This window comes from Melospiza georgiana, chromosome 1, assembly GCF_028018845.1.
Source record: "Melospiza georgiana isolate bMelGeo1 chromosome 1, bMelGeo1.pri, whole genome shotgun sequence".
NCBI lineage: Eukaryota > Metazoa > Chordata > Aves > Passeriformes > Passerellidae > Melospiza > Melospiza georgiana.
In genome coordinates, this window is record NC_080430.1 from 81,323,889 (window position 1) to 81,347,924 (window position 24,036).

The window sequence follows — 24,036 nt, forward strand, 5'->3', positions numbered from 1 at the left end:
AGTTAGAGGAACAATTGCCCATCTCATTTGAGTGCTCATAACTTAGAAAAAAGCAATGAAAGCAATGAGCGTCCTTTGACTCGTGTGAACTTGTTAGTCAAATATGCAACTGGGAATAAGGGCCACTTTTGAAAGGGACAACACTGAACACTTGAAAATCTCTAACTGGAACTACACCTGGGAGAAGCAGAATTGAGCCTAAGTCAACATTCCCATAGGAGCTCTGGCTATTCCAGCAAAACCTCTTCTGAGATCTCCTGCTTGACATTGACACACATGTCTGTAGAATTCAGTAGCTCTGTCACCAAGGGACACTGCCCCCACGGTACTGACTGCAAAATGGAGTGGTAGTGTGGGAAAGAGGCTGTACTAGGAGAGAGGAAAATTACCCCACAACAGCTCCAAATATAGCAATTCTGACTCTGCAGGGAGTGTTTTCAATCACGCCTGACAATTTTGATTTTACAAGTGGTCTATTATCAGAGTCACGCAAATGACTACAACTCCTTACAAGTATCCATTAGAGGAGAGAAAAATGCACCAAAGTTCAGGGCACTGCCATACAGTAGTGTATGGAGCCATACAAAGAAGCCAGAATACACTGCAGGCTGAGGTACCCTTTTTAAGCCACAGATTTCTTTCACTCGGAAGCACACCTTAGAAATACTATTTAACCTTCTCTAAACAAAGAGGTGCAGTAACAGACTGGTTGAGAATGTTCTCTTCTGAAGGAGACCCAGGCTTGTTTGCCCATACAAGCCACTTGCCTCAAGAGGTCACAGCCTGACTGTCAGTCACAACCTTTTCCTCTCCCTGGGAAGGGAAGAGGCAAAGATTGTGCCTGGATTTTTGTGTCATTTCAAATTGCTGTCAGACAACATGCATGAAGGCCAGGTTGAATTCTACAAACAGCTTTATGAAAGCAGCAGTCAACCTATAAATGCGGCTAAGCAAAGCAAAGTAAAATTGAAACCCCTCCTAAAACAAGATTTGCTACCTTCCTTTGTACATGCTCCTTAACGTCTCTAATTCTGGGACGACAAACGTACGCCACTTAATTTATATTCCACCAATATATGGATGTATTCCACCATGTCATCTTAAACATAATAAAGATTCTTTTCACAAATGCTGTTTAGTGGTACTTATATAAAATTCAAACTAATTTACTAATACAAGTATTTCTCAAATACCCACTAAGCTTCATCATGTCTTTATCCTCCCTCTCAAAAATGAAGCTGTATAACCAGATCTCCTTAGAGCTGGCAGGTTAGGCTTAAAGTCCAGTAGGAAGCAGATGGCTACTGGTTGTTGATGCATCAATGTACAAGCACCTGAAAAGTCACTAGAGGACCAAGGTTTACACCATCCTCTAGCAAAAGGATGTCACCATTAAGGCACTGAACACAAGGCAGCAAGAGATGCATTACACACAAATTTGAAAGATGCAAATGTATTGTCAAGCAGATATTTAATTCTGAGTAGATGGGCAACCTTACTGACAGTACCAAAGACTTTGATAACTTGTCAAATTCAGTGTTAAGTCTTCCTACACCAGAACTCAACATGAAGCCTACACCTGGAGTTTGGAGGGACTGTAAGACTTGTTTAAAGTCATCAATTCAAGCCTTAGATAGTAGATAAACTCTTTTTAATAGAGTTTTTCTATTTTCATGTGATATCAACTTACGACTCATGACAGATTTAAAAATAAATTGTCTTGCTCATCTGCCAGAGCTCACCATCTCTCCAGACAAGTCTGCAAAAGCTAATGAATTCACTCACAGTAGGTCTTTGAAAATCCAAAATTTTACCTTAGTCTCCTGTCCCTGCTTCTGGGCAATGCAAACACACTCAGCAGCCAAAAGAACAAAAGAATGGAGGGCTTGGAAGGTTTTCTTTAAGTTGGCAGCAGTCCTTAAAGAGACAGGATCTCAACAAATCCTTACTGCTAGCAGTGACCTTCACTAAGTCCTTCAGCACATATTCATTAAGTACAAGCATTTTAAATCAAAACTGATCAATGTTGCCTACAATTTCATATTACATTCCATTTACAACATTCTCTCCTGGAGTTATCCTGACATATTTCTGCTCCAGATGCCACTGATAGAGAAGACAAAAGCAAGTGCTAACACCTCCACCAAAGCAAAACCTCTCAAACCCATAAACCAGTAACATTTGGACCCAGCTGCAATGATGGTTCAATCAAGCAGTTGGAACCTCAGTAAACACTCTTCCAGATGACTCTTACTACAGAGATGAACATCTTGGGAGATGGGAAAGAAGTAAACTCTAGCTATCATAAGAAGTCTACTTGAGCTCTAAGCCTTACACTGATGAGTCTAACAGTAGACCAATTAGTAGCACTCAAAAATTTATCTAAGAATTGGGATTTAACGATTTATGTTCATCAGAAGAGGGACAGTGAAAGGATAACATTATCCACTGGAAGTTACACTTCTCCAATCTGTTGCAAAATACTTCAACTAATGATGAATTCTGCAACAACATTTCAAAGTTTTTAAGATATATGACCAGTGCTCAATTATTGATGATTTTGTTTCTGAATTCCCTTCTGAATAAATAACTTTGGAGCAGCTTTTGCACAGATGGATTTCTCCAGCCTATCTGTATCAGAGTCAGTTCACATGCCTGCTTTCTGACTGTCCTCCTCCCACAGCAGAGGCTGTTTCTTGGCTCTAGGCAGCTCTACATCAAAAGAACTTGTAGTTTCCAACACAGAAGCGGGACATGTATGGTTATCAACCCATTCACACCTCAACCATGTTTTTTATAGGAATGAATGGGTGGAGGAAGAAAACATTGTCCATCCAGTTGCATTTGGTAGAGAGGAACCTCAAATATGTGTTTTTCTCTAGAGCATTAGCGATGAACTTGTGCTCTTTAGACACACAGAATTCTTCAAAAGTTGACACACAGGTCCCAGGCAAAAATGTGACCTGCATTAGAGTGGTGCTGACAGGTAATCTAAGTGCCTTGCCACAGGAGAAAACACAAATGCAACAGCTGCCGTGCCACATGCAACAGCAGCCCCTCATCTCACACCTGTCACTAAAGCAGGCATCTCCTCCCTTCCTTCAGGTCTCCAAGTCCTTGCAGTCCCAACACTATTTGGATGCTGAGAAAGGTTTCTGAAACACAATCTACTTTTTTAGAGTGATCATTCACTTCACACAGTAAACAAACTGTCACTGTAGGGTCTTTGTTACTTCATTAGAGCATTTGCTGAGTTTCAGGACCTAGCTGCTGACCCTCTGTGCTTAAGTCTACACTTGAGCTTCATGCACATTGCAACAGAAGAAGGTCAACACCGCAAAATCCTGCTGCAGAAACTTCAATGGCCAAACTATGTATTTTGAATGAAGCTTTACAGGAACTTTTACTTTTGACTGGCTGTTGTCTGGTTCTGTGGACTTAATATTTATTTGTAACTGGTGTATGTAATTCCTTTCAATTTCATTTGAAAGGAATTCTATTTGTGTGCTGAGATGCTTCACATCAAACAAAGAACTGTGAAATGGGACAATCAAGAGATGCACTCCAAAAGAACACTTTGATCTGAACTAAATTGCTAATGGGAACAACCATTAAGAGGCTCTAGATAACCAAACAGATTCAGCATAGTTTCAGGCCCCAGAATGAGGGACGGAGTCCTCTTTTCCTCCTACTTTTTGTCTTCTGAAGAAACTTTGTTACCATTAGATCATATCACTATAATATATATACAATATATACACAATATATATTGTATATATATATAATATATATACAATATAAACAATCTGAACTGACTTTAAGGTTTAGGCAGGTACAGGCATAGCATCTATGTCAAGCTATGGAGCAATACAATTTAAAGCTTTGTCCCATCATCCAGCTAATTGTGGTACCAAAAAGCAGATTTTCAGTGACATAAACTAAGGCACCAAGAGTGGTTTTTCACTGGATGACAAATCCAAGCACTGGAACAAAACAAGTCACCCAGTGACAGGGAGCCCAACTGATTTGGAACAGTGGGAACAGCTCAAGTCTATCTTGCAGTCCTCCAGTGGACTAAGAAGCCACTGACCTGAATAGCAAACAAAGTAAAGCAGACAGTTTTAAAAGCTTGCCTTCCCACTACAGAATGCAAATCCAAAACAGCAAACAAATCTCATCCATTAAAACAGATTGGTTTGTCTTTTCTTTACTCTACTGCACAGACAGTTTGTGCATGTAGTATTTAACTGTGCTTATTTTTGACAAAGGTCACGTCAAGATGGCAATCTGAATCAGCTAGAGACTTCCTCAAATTGCAGGCACCTGGAAGTTGTTTGTATCTTCTGAAACTGGCATCTAGAATATTCTCAACTTTAGAAACAGGCTACACAAATCTGAATTTTCATGCCACCGAAATAGAAAGGAAGCCACAATCTCTCTCATGAGAAAGCCACAATTGAAATAGTTCCCAAGGGAAAACTGTAATCATGAAGGTTATTTTTCCCTCATTTTAATTTTCAATTTCAGTCAGTAGCTGCAGAACAAAATGGACATATTAGACAAGGCCATTAAAAAGCCAGTCTCCAGTTTATGAAAGCTTACCAGGCCAAGCTACATGCAGTGTTCTTCCTCACACTGAGACAAGTGTATATGTCGTTTTCAATAGCCTTCAGACAGTTTACTTATTCTTTTTGTCCCACACAGAGCTCCAGGCATTTCAGCAGCATGGTAAACTAGCAAACACCTTTAACTAAAATAATCATCAAGTCATTCTCACTGCATATAAGCTATTGCCATTTCAATGAAAGCCTTGACAAAAGGTCAAAAATGGAATAAGAGGTTTCAGAGAGGCACAGTTGTAGGATGACTTTGTAAAGGAAAGGCCCCTGAGTTATCTATCCCTGTTAATTATCATGTGGGGACAGACATCGATTATCTGTGCAAACACAGAAAAGGACAGTGAAGCTTTTGAAAAGGAGCACTGAGGCAAATAAGCAATTATTGATTCATGTGTTTGGCAAACATTTTCACCCACTCACGAGAAGGAGAGTTTAAGAGGATTTTCACTACACAGTAATAACAGAGGCAGCCTCTCCAGCTCATAAAAGGGAAGTCAGACCATAAGCCAGATGCAAAACTCCAACAAACACTGATTCACAGCTCCAGTCACACTCAAAGTCATGTATGAAATGAGCAATTCAGCCATCCAATAAGCCAAGAAGGGGAAAGAGAGGGCAATTATGTCTCTGTTCAACAGAGCGCCATTTAAAGTATTCCTTCTGATTCAGCAGCAACCCTTGTGATCAGTATTCTTGGCCTACCATCAATGAATTTAATTACACAATTATTGAAAAAAACGCAGCGTTCTCCCTTCTCGGCTTGCCCACAACCAGTCCAATACAAGTCACAGGAATTAGTCAGAAAGAATGTACAAAATAGCTACCTCCATTTTTGTTTTTGAAGTTCAAGTCACAGAAATAAATGGATATTAGCTCAAGCAGTACTGAAAATTACATGTTTCCTTTAATTGAGCAAATAGAGCTTAATCTTCTCTATTAATTGATACAATGTGAGGGACTAGGAAAGGTGCATCAGGTTACTTAACACCCATCAGTTACTTCTTTGAGACTCTGGAATATTTAACTGACAGCTGTATGTTTGGATCCATGTCATCTAGCATGGTTTTGCCCAGTCGCTGGATCTTCCTCTCCTACTGAGCATACAAAGCAGAGTTTCAGCTCCTCCCCACTTCTGCCTTCTTTCACCTCCTCCCCACTTGTGCCTTCTTTCACCTCCACATGCAGCTAGCATGTCTTAGCAGCCCTGCTAACAAACACACTTGCTGTCCCACAGCCAAAGCCTCGTAACTCCTTTTTTTTTCTACTTGAAACAGCTGCAGCAACTAATTAATACAGATACTGGAGCAATAAGCACAAAGTTCCTACCATTGAAGCTGATATACATGTACTTTAAAGACAATGTTCTTAAACAGGAAGGAATTCAATACAAAGGAAAGAACAGGGCCTTAGCCACGTTAAAACAATACTGTTTTACTGCAGACTGACGCATTAGTGACTGGTTTGGGAACGAGATGCCCTCTTCCCTTTATGCCAGGTTTGGGCTTTTTCCTCCTACATTTGGGGGCTGGTGGAGGGTAGAGTGACTTCTAAAAGGCAGGAAGTAAGGAAGTTATGGCTCTCCTCTTTCAACTTGTGCCATCTTCCATAGACAAAATATTTATTTGCCGTTGTTGTTACAAAATGAAAATGTTAAGCAGGATTCAAGACCCAAATATAGTCCTTAACATAATGAAGATGTGCCTCATTTTCAAAGCTGACCATTTCAGAAGGCTTTTGAAAGAGACACTGTTCTTTCAGGTGCCCACTTGGCACTATCCATCCCCAAGAGGCAATCAATTTTGGATCCTGACCGATGCCCCGATGTTCCAAGCATATCAGCTACGCATTAAGCAAAGGACTTCATTAAAGGACAGGAATTTAATTGAGTCTATATTCAGGTATGTCTCTGAAAGCTAGAGGGTAAGGAAGATACGTAGTAACTAAAAATGTTTTAAAGAACGCAGGTACGACCTCTTTCTGAGGAATTCAAGCTGTGCAGCCTACATTTAACTCTCTTCATCACACAGGAGTCAGTCAGACCACAGGTTCCCTGTTCTGAGCACAGCAAACTCCATCATACAGCTGCTACTTCAGGAAAAACTTTCACACCCAGCTATAAAAAGTCAGTGAACAAGAAAATAACTACAGATATCCAGAGACAGAGAAAGTGTAACATTATAAGACAGCAAGCCTCTGTACAACTTAACTAACCATTTCTAGCCTTAGAAACAGCTACAACTTAGAACAGAACATGCTGACAGGGAGAAGCACTGGGAACAGCAAATGTGCAAGACTATTTATTTCCACGTTTTCTGTCCAAGCCTAAGAGCCTACTCTTAAGCTCTTTTTGGATTCTGTTTAGAACTTTGCCTATCTGCAACAAATTACTAACCTCATTCTTCAGTTCCTTCTGCCCAATCAGTATGGCTGTTCTATCACATAATTTTTAAGTCTAATTTTTTCAACTACATAAACACAAGCCTCTTTTTACTTGTCACTCCACTCACCATTTATTTCCACTCCTACCTTTATCAGATGCCATCATAAAGCCTCTCTTTAGCAAGGCCAATTTTAAAGGAAAATACAAAACTACCCCATTACTACACAGCTATCTTTATAAACTTATCCTGTTAATTCAGAACCATTTTCAAGCTATGGGCCAGTTACCAGTTTCATACATTTGAATAATATTTGGTGACATTTCCACCAGCGTGAAATGTCACAGTACTAATTTTTATTTTAACTCTAGAACGTGGGCCAAAATACTTCCATCGCACTCAGAACTTTAACCAAACGAACCACAAAAGCAAGGCACCCAGTAGTAACAGCATGCTTAAATTAAAGGCAATGAGTGAAGCATATAGGTTGTGGTTTGCTTATTTCTTGCAGCAATATATATTCCTAATTTTAGACACCTGAATGCTGTTAACACTAGATAAACTGTACACTAGAAACTACAGAAGTAGATGTCATTTGAAAAAACACTCAACCATACTCACTTTCTATGCCAAACTCAAGGCAGCATTTTAAATATCACAGGGAATGATAATTGTAATTGCATACTGCAGAATTAAATCCAATATTGCTGTCAAAGCAACATTTCAGAATATGTTAACTTGGAAATTACTGTTAGCCCAGGGAGTAAACTCAAGTTAGCTCTTTCTTAACTTTGCTTCAGTTTTTCAGCTATATGAACTGCCCTTTTTGGAAACCTATCTTTACATTAATAATGTCAGCTTTTCCTTCAACATACTTCAGTAGGAGGGAACAATCAAAATTTAGGTGATTTGGCTGCCTCTTTAAAAGTTTAATACAAAATTTATGCTTCACATCTCTAACTACTTCACTAAGAACAACTTTTGACCACAAAGAAGAAAAAGTACCTGGGAAGAAGTCAGCCTGAAATAAGTTACAATTAATTTTCATTTGATAGCGTACATTTGCCAGCACAGGAAGTTTTGATTGAGCCTCCTTAAGCAGAGAAAACTGTCAGCAAAATAACCACCATTTCCAAATAGCTTTATTTTCCTACAGCTGTGACATTTCTTTAATTAAAAAGTGTGATTAGTAATCTTATCCGAACACAACAAGACGATTACCTAGAGATAAAGTTCAACAAATCTCCGGAGATCAGTATGGCCTTGTACACATATCTTCTGCAGCAGACCTGGCAGATCAGAGGCTACAGCAAGGGGACCAACCACAAACATGTTTATTTGCTGGGGTCCTTGTGGAGCTAAGACTGTCAGTGACCACCTCACGCAACTAAGCTGTTCTTTCCACAGAAACACAAGTAATACATTTTAACTGAGAATGGCAGCAATTTGAGGAAGACTGTAAGAAAAAGGTAATTTTAAGGTCAAAATAGTTAACAGTGACTTTTTCTTGAGTTCTGTGATCAGAAAGAAAGAAATTTTGCATTACAAAATTAAGGAATTCTATCCAAGTTCCTTTCTGCTTTCTTGCTCTTCTCTTCAGGGAATAAAAAACCAGACCTATCTAGGGCAGGGACTATTAACAGCTTGTCTTTCTGATTTGAGCACATTATCCCTGTAAAGCAAACATCTGAGCAGCGTGGTACATAAAAACACAACCCACCTTTACATTCTTTTCAAGGGTCAGTTCTCTTGGTGACCTCACTGCACTTCCAATCCCAAGTCTTCTGCATCATATATCCATTATCTCCCTTCCATTCTTCTGCCTAGGATTGTCCCTCTTGTGCTGTGCCTTAAAACATGAAAGGCTTCCTTTTGGCCTTGAAACTGGTGGTTGCTTCAGGGAAACTGTACATTTTCTGTCAAATGGCCTGTGAAAATTCAGGCCTCCTTGCATCTATTAATCTGCCTGTGTGCATTAATAAAACTGTTAGTTCTGTTTCAGTATAAGACCTTAACCACAACAGAAACAGCATCTTTTGCAGTAGGTAGGTAGTGTGATTTCCAGTATTTCTGTAAGCAAAGTGACCCTCACCCTTAATTCTCTCAGTTACTTTCTTCCTTGATTTTCTCTTTCATACGTCTTTGTCTCTGATATACTCCTGCTTGCCTCTAGCCAGCTACTGCTGCTTTCCCAAAGATTACATCTTATACCAGTGCAAAACTTTAATATATTTGGGCAGAACCAAGAAAAGGACAGCAGAGCTTATTCTCCAGAACTGTACTTCAACTACAATAAGCTCAGCAATTCACAGAGATGTCCCACCTCACTGGTCAGAGACTGCTTGACCGTCTCCAGAACAAGCAACTATCTTACTCACTTCTCCCTCCCTTTCCCCCAATAACAACAGCGCAAAATAAACAGATATTGACTTGAATCCTGGCTTTATTCTCAAATTTTCTGCAAAAGAAATTGATGCCTGGGTGAGAAATGCACCACTTATATATACTTAATTCATTCTTGGTTTAAATGTGGCTGGTAATACTGCCCTTACACTGTGTGCTGTTCAAAAGCTAACCAACCCCTAATGCAGGGCTTGTAAACCAATAAATATCGACATTTCACACATAACTCCAACATTTTCAGACGTTTGTCACCTTTGACTTTCAACTCCACTAGGGAGATACAGGGCTATTTTGTTTCTGATAATTAGCTCTCTACCAGTCACCTTTCAATAAGGAATACATTTCATTCCATTATGATATTTAGCTTGACATGGAAACAGTTATTTCATATATTCAGTCAATTTGTATTCCATAAAACAGGAGGAATGCAGCTTGTACACAGCAACATTACAACTCTCTCATATCATGTGAACAGGCACCCCTTTATCTCCTTTTGGGTTCTTTCTTGGAGGTTACACAACAGTTCAGTTCAGAAAGCTTCTTATTAAAGCAGTAATTTTAGACCACATAAATGGCAAAATAAAGAGTGCAAAAATTTAGGTCACTTATCATTTTGAACTTCCAATTAAGTCCTTCAGTGTCATATATTCTTCCATGGGTGTTCTGCATGTAAATCGTAACCTATTATGCTGTGGTAAGCTTTCCTCACCTGAGAACATATATTTTCTTTTCAATCTAAATTATCTATTGCTTGTGAATGGAAAATATATCATTTGGTTCCTCTTTCCTCCTTGGTATTTGATAATTTTTACACTTTGCTTCATTTAACTTTTATTACCATGGCAGAATTAACATGATGATCAAATGACAAAAATCAACTCCTAAGAAACTGAACACTAGAGTGTATTTGGGTCTGTTAAAAAAAGGAAAAGTTAAAAAAAGAAGTAGTAAAGTACCTAATTTGTCCTCAATATATCTATCTAACAAAGTAGCTTACACATCCGCCTTCTTTAATATTACACAGTGAGTTAATGCATTTCTACTCCCCAAACACCTCTGATGTAACATAGTAACCACTGCGCCCAGATAAAACCAATGCCATCTACTATCATCCACTAAGGCATTTAACGAAAACTTTACATAAACTCTAAACAATGACTCATCCCAACAATGAGATAGGACCAGGTGTGATTGAAATTGCCACAAAGAGGATTCAAAAACTAGGTAATGCAGCATTAAGGCTGCCCGTGCAACCCTTATTTGTCAGCACAGCACACATGCTGTATTTCTCAAACTCTGCAGGGCTTTTCCACAGAACCTCCTACTTATCCATGAGCACATAATGGACCTCCTGTAGAGATGAACACTGATGCCTCGTGATTGAGCTTATTGTCTGCTGGACCTCTGTCTTATTTATTGAAGAAAAGGAACAAAAGAAGGGATCACGAAAGCTGAAACAATTAAGTCAGTGAAAAGCCAGTCTGGAAAAAGATGCCTATCCCTCCTCTAATATTCATCTTTCCTGTAGTTAAACAAGTCTCATTAAACTAGCAGATCTCAAATCTGAAGATTTTGCATCCCACCTCTCAAGTCAGAACAGGAGCCAGACCCCAAAGTATTAACAAAGAGTGAGATTCCTACCCCAAGTAGTAAAAACATTTCCCAAAGAAATAAATTAAAGCTTAAGATACTATTTTGGCTGCTCAATACCACAAAAATCCCTGCTGTCATTTGCTGCTGTTTCAACACGTAACAAAGCTTCCAGCATACGCACAGACAGAATTGAGCTCTGGCAGCCCAGACAATTTACAGATTGCAATTTAAGTCTTCCACCTAAGTACCAAGTATAGCCATCCTTGCTTACCACACTCAAGAACAGGGCTCTGCCACTTCTTTTCACTGCCTAGAGGACATATGGAGAGCAGCACCTTCTTGCTCTTGGGAGCCACTCATGTTGCCTCAGCGGACATGAACTGCAAGTCACATCCTGCTCATGAACTTGCCTACAAGCAGAAACACCACAGGTTGCACAGCCACCCAAGTTAACCAAGGGCTCTTGCAAAAGGGTTTCACAGCTTTAACTTCCCAACAGTGGGTTAACACAGTGGAGACAGCAACATGGACAAATCCATTCCAAAAGCATATTCTAGAAAAATATGAGATTTTAAACAGAGTAGTTCTCATACTTTGCTATATAACAACATCTTCCATAAATACAAAGTTTAAACTGCCATGTTGGCATTAACCATGACAGTAGGTAGTCAGGTCCTTTTGCTACCAACTGCCCATTGCTTTAACAGATAAACTGCTGCTTGGAACAAATACTATTTTTAGTAAGCAAAGACTCCAAATTTTTTCTAAACAACCTTGCAAAAACAAACATTCCCAGGCTCCACTGGAAAACCAAACAAAAACATAAAGCAAATAAGAGCACAACTATTTATACATCTGCCAAGCAAATATTCTACAGCAAATGACATAGTAAAAAAAAAGGAAAGGTACCGAGTAAAAAAACTAACCCTCAGTTCTTGTGGGAGTGATGGGTGGAGAGTTACTGCTTGAACTTAATCTAATCAATGCTACCATTTTTACCCCTAATATTCTATTACATTTACCATATTTGTAAATGGTAACATTTGTTTTTCTGACAAAGTCAACGAATTAATAAACATATTTCACCTCTCCAATGCAAAGCTTTAGAATTAGTGGAACATTATGAAAGAAGCGCTCTCCACTAGCAGTTGGCAAATGCTAAACCACAGGGATTCAACTGGACTGTCCCTGCTTCAACACACTGGAAAAGGCCAGTGTTTAGTTAGTAGTGTTGTGTTCGTTGCTATCAGTTATACAAAAAATGTATACTGTTACTTGAAGGAAAATTTGCTTATCTCCATTTTCATGGGACCACCACACTCATCTAACAACAGTAATTTACAACACTCATATATTAACAGTTTTTCCTATATTTTTTCCCATTACAAAAATTTTACACACTCAAACAAGCTAACTTTATCTCAAGGGAAAGCTGACAGCTTCTAACTTTGATTTGTGTCAAGGCAGAGAGCAAATGCTTTTAGACAGCCAAACATCCATTCTTAAATGTTCAAGTTTCATCCCCTTCCATGTACAGATACGACAGCAAATTTACTGCTTCTTGAGGAAGTTGGGAAAAAAATTACACCCCCTCACAGACACTGGTTCTAATTGCTACTGGTTTAAAACTTCTGTTCTGTAGAGTCAGGAGATAGCATTTCCACCGAGAAATTCTTCAAAACAAACAAAAAAAAACCCAATACAACCCATAATCCACTTTTCCAGGGAGTTAAACTATGCTGTAACAATAATGGTCAATAGAGAATCAGACTTCTCAGTGCTGTCTATTAAAAGCACTGCAAAGCAAACTCACACAGCTTGACACAGGTTTTCCTCTGAAGCTGTCTACTATAAAGTTGAATGCAAGAAAAAGCAGCAATATTCGAAAGGGGTTACACCACTCAGTTATGTAAGTCACAAAGGTTCAAATTTAGATTTATATTTAGTTCATCAATTCCCACCCAGAGTTCAACTCAGTAAACTGATCTATTTTTAGCTTTTGACTCTTTTGGACATTTCCTTCCTTCATCTGTGTAAATGCGTCAGAGCTTCTAAAATGTTTCCCTTTGGCTAGGGTAGGATGCATCTGATTCCAAGCTTAAAAAAAAAGCTAACACACACACACACACCGAGTGGTTATTGCTGGCAGAATTACACCCTTGCTCTGAGTTAAGCATAGGCAAATTTGACTACAGTCCCCACACTGTACTAGAAAAGACCTTGCTCCTTCTGCACTGATGGGTTAAAGCATGTCATGGCTAAACTTTACAAGGATCACAAAGGATAAATTGTATTTTATCACCTTCCATAAGCAGGCTTGACTTGACTCTCCTTCCTTGGTAATTCACCAGACAAACAGTAGAATTTTCTCAAAGTGGGGACAGAAATGAAATTCAGTTTTTTAACTTTGTGCTCAGCTGCCAAGGCAAGAAATTCAGTCAAGTACAATTCCTTGTTTTTCTTCCAAAGACAGCCTTGCACTATCCGTGGAGAAACTAGTATCATAGTTTTTACTTATTTTTTCATTTAATGTAAAGCATTAACAAGCCAGTGTCCTGGTTCTGGCCTGGAGAGGGCATGACGAGGACCTGGAGTATCACCTCATGTAATTTTCTGGGAACAAAGGGAAGGGCTCACTCCCGTGTCAGGGCAGTGTGGCAGAGGGAGCGGTCAGAGAATGTCCACAAGGACAACGTTCCACAAGGGGTGAGCAATAACATTTCTTTTCTTGAAAATGCTGTCATTCGTATAATTACTGTCTGTTTTCTTATCTCATTACTGTTCCCAGTAAATTGCTCCTATCTTGACCCATAATCTTTACCTTTTGTGCCTCCAATTCTCCTCTCCATCCCGCAATAGGGAATACAGAGCGGGTGTGAGTAAGTGGAGTGAGGGAACACCATTCCTAAACCACGACAGTCAACCAACAAGCCATCAGATAAGTCATAATCATGTTTCCATCTGAAAAGGTGCGACTCTTCTAATAAATTTTAGTGTGGCTTGCCTCTGTTGTCCTTACAGAAGCCTGGCTCACATGATCCCGGTGAATTAAGCAATGCATAGCATTGATTTCTTCTTTGAACTTTGCAAACTATGGCAAATTCAAGCCTAACAACTATCTTTAAGTGCAGAAAACAAGTACTTCAAGCACAGGAAATGTGACTAAGATGTGTAAAGACCATAAGCTACTGCTGTAGCTGTTCCATTTCCAATCATTTAGGACCAACCCTATGCACAGTATCAACCAAAATGAAGTCGCTGACTAACATTAATAAACCAAATAATAAAGACAGGCAAAAAAGCTTTGAGACTAACACGTTATTAAAAAATAAACAACAACGGCTATTTAGTTTCTTTAGCAGTGAAATCATAACCTATTTTATTATTCTATAGTAAAAGACAACAGAGGACTCTAAAGATGGGGTTTGGCATCTCCCTAAGTCTGATATTCAATGTACGATGTGCTATCAACTTCTGTGCAGAACAGGACAATCCAGGCAATTTATATTTCAATTCACCTTGATTTGCTGACAGCTTTCTACATTTTTTTCCTGTGCTTTCAGCTGCATATATCTGGAATTCAAGGACTAGGAGAATTACAAAGAGCAAAGACACTTTGACCTTGGCCTAAAGTTTTAGAAGAGGGTGGAGTATTTTTATGGTCTCAGAAAATGGTATCATCTTTGTACTCAATGCTGCTTAACCCAACATGCCCAGAAGTCAGTGGCATGATAAACACTTGGAAATTGAAGAACTCACTACCTTAAGGCCAGTAGAAAACTATATCCAACCAACACTCTACAGCCAAGACTACACAATGGATACGGTGAAGTCCACCATGTAGCATAGAGAGTTAGCCAAGAAATATTGGTATTAAACACTCCATTTAGTCTAATTCACTTCTTGGGATGTCCCTTTATTATCTAGGACATGCTTTAAGAAATGTTACCTGATTTCTTCCCAATATTTAACATGTGTTTGGGCTCTGAAAACAAGCAGTTCCCAAGACTTCCAACACTTCTGCTTTCATTAAATTTCACCAATAACATTTTTCATTGTTTGGTGCCCTCAAAAATATTAACCAGCTATGTGACCATCATAAGCCCTAGTGAATAGCCTTTGAACAAATGCCTTGATAAAGTATGTCATAAGGCTGAAGGTTTCCACAAAATTACCCACAAAAATGCAGAAATTCTGTATAAAGCCTAGAAGTTTGGGATTTTGAATTATTCTTTTATGCAATAAGTGAGGTACAGACTAGACAAAAATAAGTAGGTATTTACCTTACAGGTCCCTGTGAGCCCTATCTTTCTGCAGTATATTTTCCTGTTCATTTTTAGCACTTAGGAAATCTCACTTCACTATTACCCCGGATCCTCAGACTCTAATTGCTAAGCAGTCATGTACAAATCTAACCACAAAAATCACTACTGGTTGTTTACACAGTCTGCAGACACCTCAGGAATAACTATTACTGCTCATACATGCACTAAGACTACATGAAAACATGAGTAATTAAGCTCCGGGTAGTTTCACAGATGACTAGAACGCATTGGGATTACTCACAATAGCCCTGTTCAGTGCCTGCTGCCCAGAATACTTTCTCCAACTTTTTAACAAAGAGATTTGCCATGCAAAGTCAAGTTTTTGAAGCCGCATGGACTATTTAGTTTGACAGTATATACATGCACAGATGTATCCTCATGCACAAGAGCAAAACAAACCTTCCTGAATCTCAGACTCATGTCAGACTATTACACACGCCAATAACATCCTGACTCTTGCACAGATTTGTGGGAATTATCCAAGAACACTGTACTACACCTATAGCATAAAACATAAAGCAAACCCCTGACATATTTTGAATGCTGCAAGTCTACACTTTTCTCCCTATACTTGCCATCTTGCTTCCCCAACATCTTGGGCCCTGAGAGGAAAAAAAAAAAAATTCTCATCTCCCTATAAAGATTGCTTTCTCTTCCCACCATAATTAGAAAACACCAATGCCTATTTCAGTTCTTCAGTAAGGTCCAGATTACAAAACACCATATTCAGAAGTACCAGCAAAAGACATAGTTCAGCACTGTTCAGTAGGAAAACCTGTTACATATTTGCAGTTGTGTATACTAAACAGCGCTACTGCCACTTAGGCAAGGCAGTAGCACAGGAGATTAAACAAATTTGACTAAATTATTTCAGAAGACTCCACTCAACAGCCTTGAAAAACAACCCTATTTTTTAAACAAATGCACAATTAGGCTATTTCAGATGACTTAGAGCAGCTATTTGGCAGAGAAACCACTGGAACGGGCTTTGTATCTTTAAAGCACAGCCTTGTCACTCAGACTGTTTTGTGAAACTTTGTGGACACAACCCATTTATGACCCTCCTCTTTGTGTATCCATACAACAACCTACTCTAGAGGCTGAAAATCAGATGCTTTAATGTACTGTAGTGTCTACTGCTAAAAGCACTTGAGTTGTTCCCTGTCATTTCAATTCCTCCTCCTCACTACTGGGTAAGTGATCTGTTTTCTCAAAACAGCAGTATCCTTCCTGAAGGAATATGACTCAGCTTTGCAGATCATCAGTATTACTTCACCAGTAGTCTACTTTTTGATTTTACCGCACCAAGAAAAATGTTAAGTTAAACAAAGATCCTTCTCCAAAGCAGGCAAATTTCTTCATGAAAACAACAAATAGATGTAACCATCTTAGTCATTACATTAAAATAGCCTGCTGTGACTTTCATGGGGTTTTTTACCTCTTTTTTATTTTAAATTTGGTTATTACCAATATCAAGCAGAAAAAAATTGTTTCCCCTGTTCTCTTTAAAATTATTACCCACTTTCCTTCGATCACCACTGCATTTCCAAAATTTCAATGTGTCTTTAATATTTTAACACATTTGCTGACCATGAATAGCTATTTCAGAAATTGTACCTCCTTCTTCAAGATGCAGACCAAAAATCACTATGCAGTTTCACCCTATTAAATTGACCTAGCAGTCTGCAACTAAGCATTCTGTGACATTAGAATTACTTTACATTTTATTTTCAATTGAAGAGGAGTAGAGAAACATTAATATTTTCTCTGTATATGTAGGTAAGGAAAGTCTTTCCAGTCTTTCTCTAGATTTTATTTACCTAGATAGTGATTTTACATGCAAAAGCTTTTGGAAATCATGTGATATTTTAGGTTGAAATTCACACCTGTTTCTGTCAGGTTGCTGTGGGACACATTTAACTGGGGACACACCACTTCTATAAGAAACATTACTACCCATCTTCTACACAGTGACTGAGCTGTGCAACTGATGAAAGCCTCAGCTCCACCAAGTCTCTTCCTACTTCTGTCAGCTCCTTTCTGGGCACATCAGCACTTGATGCCAGCTCGAATGTACTCCTTCCAAGAATGGACCTGGCTTTTCTCTAACTCCCATTCACCTTCCACTCCAAATGTGCATTTAGTTTATCAACTGGCAGCTATCAAAGATGTTACCAGTAATTGTCCTCTGTCCTCTCTTAGAAATATTCATGACTTCTGCCTCCAGCTGTTTCAAACACAACCTAACCTCTAACCTGATCTATCCTTGTCTATCCGCAGAGAAGCTTGGCTGTTTCACACTAGGCCAAATTGCACAACAGCTGCTGCATTTCACACCGAAGCTCTCTATCCTCATCTTCATTGTTCCGGGGAATGTCACTTCAACAATGCTACTTCCCAGCCTAACTTCTCCATTGTAACTTCATTGTTTCTGCAGTTATTTTTGCTCTGCATATGCTCATCAGAAACTATCAAGTTGTGGCATTTTTCTATGGTATTTTTCAAAATATCATTTACACACACACCACACTGCTTCAACCATCTTACTAAAATGGACACTTCTGGAATTGGATCAAAACTCCACAAAAAAGCCCACTTTTTCAGCTCAGGTCAACCAGCACTAATGAAAGCAATACTGCTGCAACCTTCTCATTTACTAATGCAACTCAAAGCACAAAAGTAACAGATCCTTGAAAAGTTTACACAACACTGTGAATTTTTGTTGTGTTTATTTATTTAATACAAATGCCATCATCACACTAAGTCACGTGAAAGAATGGACAGCTTGGTTCATACTTCACATCCTCTGCATGCCCAACAATTCTTAAAACACACCTCAACTCCTGACAGCCACGGGGCCAAGAACCAGTACTTGCAGAGAACAGCAGGGAGCTGTCATGTGAGCTACCACCAGTGCTGTCTGGCAAAACTCCACTTTTGGCTTCACTATTAGATTATTTCTTTTGGACACTCATAACAACTCTGTAGCAGCTCCAACTGGAATGCCAAGTAAGCAACAACAACTCTGACTACCTTCTCTGTAAGTTAGCTGCTACACATCACCAGGAGATAGAGCCTTCCTAACTTTATAGATGGTGTGCTCTGCTTCATGGTTTTCAGACAGAAACTTGGCTTGTTTTTCACATTTGATGCCTACCTTGAAAGCTAGTTTGCCCATGATCTAAATGATAGTGTTTTTATTAGTAGTATTCTTAAAAAAACTGCTCTTTCTAATAACATGCTTGCCTTTTCTTTACCATGATGGATATGGTTCTTTTCCAACCCTCCCTCCTTTCCCTACTATGATAGCATTTTTAATGCTGTCTACTATGTACCAGTCACTATCACACAGGACACAATATAAAGCAAGCAAGGCAACAGTATATAAAGCAATATAATCAGAAAGAAACAAAACATAAGTCCTCATTGTAAACTTGAAACAACAAATTCCTAAATGCTGGCTTTTATCTTTACAATATTAAGTGATTTTCATGAAAACTAAGCAAACAACAAGATCACTATTTAAACAAAAAATAAGAAAATCAATCATATTTTCATGACACTCATTAATACTTCTTCTAAGGTCTCAACTATACAAGCAGCTATGAGCATAGGTTGCTATAGGCAAACCCAGACTGATCGAAGTCTCAAGTTACTAGTGCTTGCAGAAGTCTTCAAATGTCCACAACCACAACAAATCTCAGCACTGTTTTCCTAAAATACTCACACGTTCATTTTGGTACCTAAACACACATATCTTAAACCAAAGTTTTAAATTCTCTTATCATTAAGCTTACATTAAGAAACACATGCACAAGCAGGATACACTAAGTGTATAACATTAGAACTAGGTGCTATTTAAAGCTCTTCTGGCTACCAGCCTGTTCTCTAATTTCACCTTGAGAGAGGTGGCACACTGAACTCTCAGCTTGGAACAACCACTTCTTCCAGACCCACATTCATCTCAGACTTACCCCTTCTCCTGAGAGAAGACTGCTGCTACCTGTGCAGATTAGGTTTTAGATGGGAGAATCCTCTACTTTTTTCTTTTCCCATATCAAGGGATGAAGTACAATTAACAATTATGTTCAGATTTGACCTGGCAAAGCCTGGACAGTTATTCACCTTAATGACAAGACTTTTGGAGCTCCTTGTTTTTCCTTTGTTTTTCAAACACTTCTGTTCCCCCAACCCTTCCCATTGCTCAGTATGCAAACTGTGTTCCTTCCAGGCATGTGGCAAGTGTTCACATAAACAGGTGGTGACAACACTAATCTCCTCAACGGCTTTGAAAACTGTATTGTCTGTCCATATATGAATGAAGCTACTGCAGTTTGTAGAGGCCTCTCATAAAAAATGCATCATGCAGGAAATAACTGCATCCACTTTCATCTCATAACTATGAAGAGTTATCAGTCAGTTGGTTTTTCTTCCATGAAGACTTATCAGAGTAATTTATAAAGGCACTCCCTACACTGTCTAGCCAAGGATTGACTGAAGTGCTTACAAGCCTTTTTCTCTGCAACCTATTGTATTCATATCCATCATAAAAGAAGGGTAAATTTAATTACTAAAAGTTTGACCAACGTCAACATTTGTCTTTTACTTGGATGAAAAATGTTTTGCTCCTTATGCCTAAAAACTAAATTCACGAACTTCAACTAGCAAAAATACTTTAGTTTGTAAAAACACTCTTACAATAACATGATTTAAACATAACAGACAGCCCTCATTCTTGCATCCTGAAGATTTGAGTCCCCTTACCAAAGTATTGAGGACTCACAGCTGCAAAGATGAAGATTAAACCAACAACAATCAAACAAAACCTCTGTATGGTTACTGCCCTGTAAGCCATGACTTGATGGCACTCCCTCAAATTCAACTTTGCTCCTGTCAGCTGTTTTCAGACCTTTCAGACACACAGAATTTTAGGATGAACTTAGAACATATTTTGAAAAGTTTTATCTTAATAACTTTTCATAAAAAATAGATCTTGTATACTTAACACATGTACTAACACCACTCTACACAGTCACTTAGACTCTGTGCTACTGGGGTTTTATATGGTAACAGGTTTTTTCCATAATTCCAAGATATTTTACCAGTTCTTTCAAGTCACAATAGTGCACTTTTTTAATTCAAAAAAGGGATAATTGTCTAAACATTTATAGTTCAAAACATATCCTTCTGTCAGTTTACACAGTCATTTCTAATCTCTAACTTATATATAGGACACAAAGGCACCTCCTACAACCACTGTGTTTTCTCCTTCAAAATGTAATCACTATGCCTGGCCCCCAACTCTGCTTCTTTTACTATTAATCCTGCCACAAAGGTGACAGGCCTAACAAGGTACTCTTTCCTTTTCAACTCCAAATAATGAGATTTAGATATCAAATATGTAACAGAAAGTAAGCTGCCTCAATTTCTTCCAATAAAGGGATTCCTCATTTACATCCAAGACACACAGTCTTTATATGCTCCTACTACCACCACCTCACTTCCAGCTCAGCTGCTTTCCTCACATTTCAGCTGCAACTTCATTTCCCCAACAACTCAAGAGAGAGTTTACATTTACATAACCAAAGTGAAAACTGGAAATGTGCACATTTCAAGTGATGTGAACCTAGCTGCTGTTCAATATCCTAACAAAATCTTCCAAATAATGAAACTCCATTCTCAGGCTACTTTAATTCTACTTCAAGCTTAGTCTTACAAAAGGACAGGAGGAAAGCCAATAACCCCACTTGGCAGCCCAACTGACCAATTTAACCAACCCAAGATTAGAACTGATTGTTTAGGCAGGCTTTTTGTTGTTGGGGTTATTTTTTTTTTCCTCCTGGAAAACACTGCAATATTTTTACTCATTTTCTTTTAAAGTAACAGCTAGAGCTTTGCTAATATTCTCTGCAAGTGACAGGAAAGAGGAAGCATTTTGTCATTGTAAATTCTGTAAAGAGAAAAATATTTTGTCTGCTCCTAAGTGCACCAAACAAAGTTTTTTCCTTGTTCATTGATCTCTGTGCCTTTGTGCTCCACTGAAAAAAAAGTGCCTGTTGTTCAAACAAAGGGAAGCACCGGAGATCTCTTAATAGACCCTCTCCTCATAGAAGAGTGGATCATGCACAGAGGCGGAATTCAAAGAGCTCTTCTCAATACCAAACACCCACAGGAGATGCCAGAACATTTTCCAGTGTATGTTAGAGCCCAGGCTGAACCAGATAACCTTCACATGTAAATATGGAAATGAGAATGCCAGCTGTTAAATCTGCTCTGAGAGTTTTTTTTATAAGTATGTCCTTCTATTGCTTTAAGATTTTCAGATGCTGCAAGACTGAGCTCAGTGCAACTTCCCTGTTATCCCAAGTTATCAGCATCAGAAGTCATCACTGCACCACTTACGAGCTTACCAGCTGTAGCATCCCTCAACCCACACATAAATGTGGAAGTTGATTATTAATACAGCTGGCAGGGTCTTCCAAAACTGCAAGATTACTACACAAGCACCCATTTGGAACTACACTAGGCAGACTACTGTGCGTAAGCCTACTGTTATAATTTGCCATTTTGCTTTAATTGGGATTTTTTTTCCTGGGAACGATAAAAGTCAGTTCTTTTTCCACGATAAAACCCACCAAGGCCAGCATCCTGACAAGGAGTTTCACACTCAATGGCTCTTCTGTGAAGCAGGTTGCCCCGGGAGCATCAAGCCCTCCAGAGGGGACACAGCCCCCTGTTCGGACCCTCTATCCAAGCAAACGCTGCTCCCAGCCCTGCTTCAAGGATGCCTGCCACAAATCACAGCTCCTTCTTCTTCATCCTCATGAAACCAAGGACACTGAGCAGCACCGCCGACCGCAAGTAGCACTGATTACGCCGTTTCCCACTTCCCTCGCGGACTTTGCTTAAAAATCCAGTGAACGCAGCTTTTACTACTATTATTACTACTGCCATCATTATTTTTTACACACGAAATCGGCCAACCCCCTCATCTTTCCTGCGGTGAGTCTGCATTTCCCTTGCTCGCCGCTCCTTTTTAGGCATCCAAAAGGAGCAAGTGCCCAGCCCAGCCCGGCCCGGCCCGGAGCGATGGCCGGGGGGTGCCCCGGGGGCCGCGGAGGGAGCGGACGGAGGGGAGGAGCCGCCGCCGCCCGGGGGAGGGCAGCCGGCACCGGGGGGAGGCTCCGTCCCCGCCGCCGCCCAGGCTGCCGGCAGGGCTCGGTCCCCGCCGCCGGCGGTCCGTGCGGCCCGGGCCGTGCTGCCCTCCCCGCCGCTATCCCCCGGGGCACAGTGTCTCGGCGGCGGGCGCAGCCGTCCTCCCCGCCCGGTTGCGTGCCGAGAGTAAACACCGAGGGAGAAGGCAGCCTCCATTTTTTTTCATCCCGGCAGCCTGTCAACAGGCTCCCCCCTCCCTTCCCCTGCCGATCCTCCGCGCCGAGCCCGGCTTCCCAGCCCGGCAGCGCCCGAGAGCCGCTGCTTCCCCGCCCCAGCAGCGACAGGCAGCGACACCCCCTTAACAGGCTTCGCTTTTTGTCTGCCTCTTTCCGTTCTCCTTAGAACATCCACTTTCCACGCCGCTTCTACCATCCCTGCCCTGTGCCGCCACCCAGCAGCACAGCACCGGAGGAGCGCTGCCTTTTATAGCGGTGTCATCCTTGCCTGCTCGCCGGCCTCCCCGGGGGGCCCGGCCGGCGCAACCGGCTCCCCGCAGCCCTGCGGCCCCGCTCACCCTTCCCACCCCTCCGACACCCTGGGCTTCCCGGATCCGAGCGGCTCCTCCACCCGCCTCCCGCCCCGCGACCCCCGGCGGGACATTTTCGGGGGGCTCGGGTCCACCTGGCGCTGGGTGGTGCCGCCGGCCCCGGTGACGCGCCTGCTGCCAGGCCGGCACGGGAGGCAGAATCGCACCTGTCACCGGCGACACCGCCCCGGGGCGGCAGCAGCCCCGCACCCTCCCGGCCGGGCCGCGCCGCCGCCGCCCCCGTTTTCACGCCTCGGTTCTGCCGGCGAGGGTGGCGTCCCGCCCGCGAGTTGCGGTGCCTAAGCCCCGCTGTCCCCGGCACAGGACGGGGCGGCTCGGCTCTCTTCCCTGCCGCCTCCCGAGGAACAGACGGGCAGTGCCGAGGCGGCCCCGGCGGCGAGAGGCGGGCGAGCCTTCCCCGAGGCCACCTGACAAAGCCGGCTGCCCTCTCCTCTTTTCCCGGCTCCAGGGGGAAGACGTCGCCTCCCCAGGGCCACCTTTCGCCTCTGCCTCCAGCCGCGGTCTCGCCGCCGGCCCTTCTTCCCCGTTCCCCCAGGACAGGAGCGCACTCACCGGATCGGAAGAACGCCGCGATGTCCGCCGAGTCCTTGGCCGCCTCCTCGGCCCCTTCTCCCGCGCCGCTGCCGGCCGTGGTGGCGGCGGAGGTGGCGGTAGCGGCGCTGCTCATGGCTGCTGCTGCTGCTGCGTGTGCCGGCGGCGGTGACTCCACCGGGCGAGACCTGCCGCCGACCCCGCCGCCCCCTCCGCGGATCCCGGCTTCACCTCCGGGCGGGAGCGGCCGTCAGGGCGGCAGCCGGAGCGGGCGAGCGATGCGGGGCGGCGGCAGGCGGCCGCAGCGAGCGCAGGGACATGAAGGTATGTGCGGAATGGCAGCTCCGGGAGCGCCCACCCCCCGCAGCCACCTAGGAGGCGGCGTGTGCATGCAGGGAGTCCGGGCGGGCGGGCGGGCGGCAGCC

At 41.5% G+C, this 24,036-nt stretch overlaps 1 protein-coding gene across 2 annotated transcripts in view; it reads right to left on the minus strand.

Moving 5' to 3' along the window:
- Positions 1–23,830, minus strand: part of TRIO (trio Rho guanine nucleotide exchange factor) — a 245,234-nt gene extending 221,404 nt beyond the window's left edge. For both annotated transcript variants that reach the window (XM_058036549.1, XM_058036559.1), the window contains exon 1: positions 23,633–23,830. In XM_058036549.1, coding sequence (XP_057892532.1) covers positions 23,633–23,747 — 115 coding nt within the window. In that variant the 5' untranslated portion in view covers positions 23,748–23,830. The remainder of the gene's footprint in view (positions 1–23,632) is intronic.
- Positions 23,831–24,036: the final 206 nt, after the last annotated feature.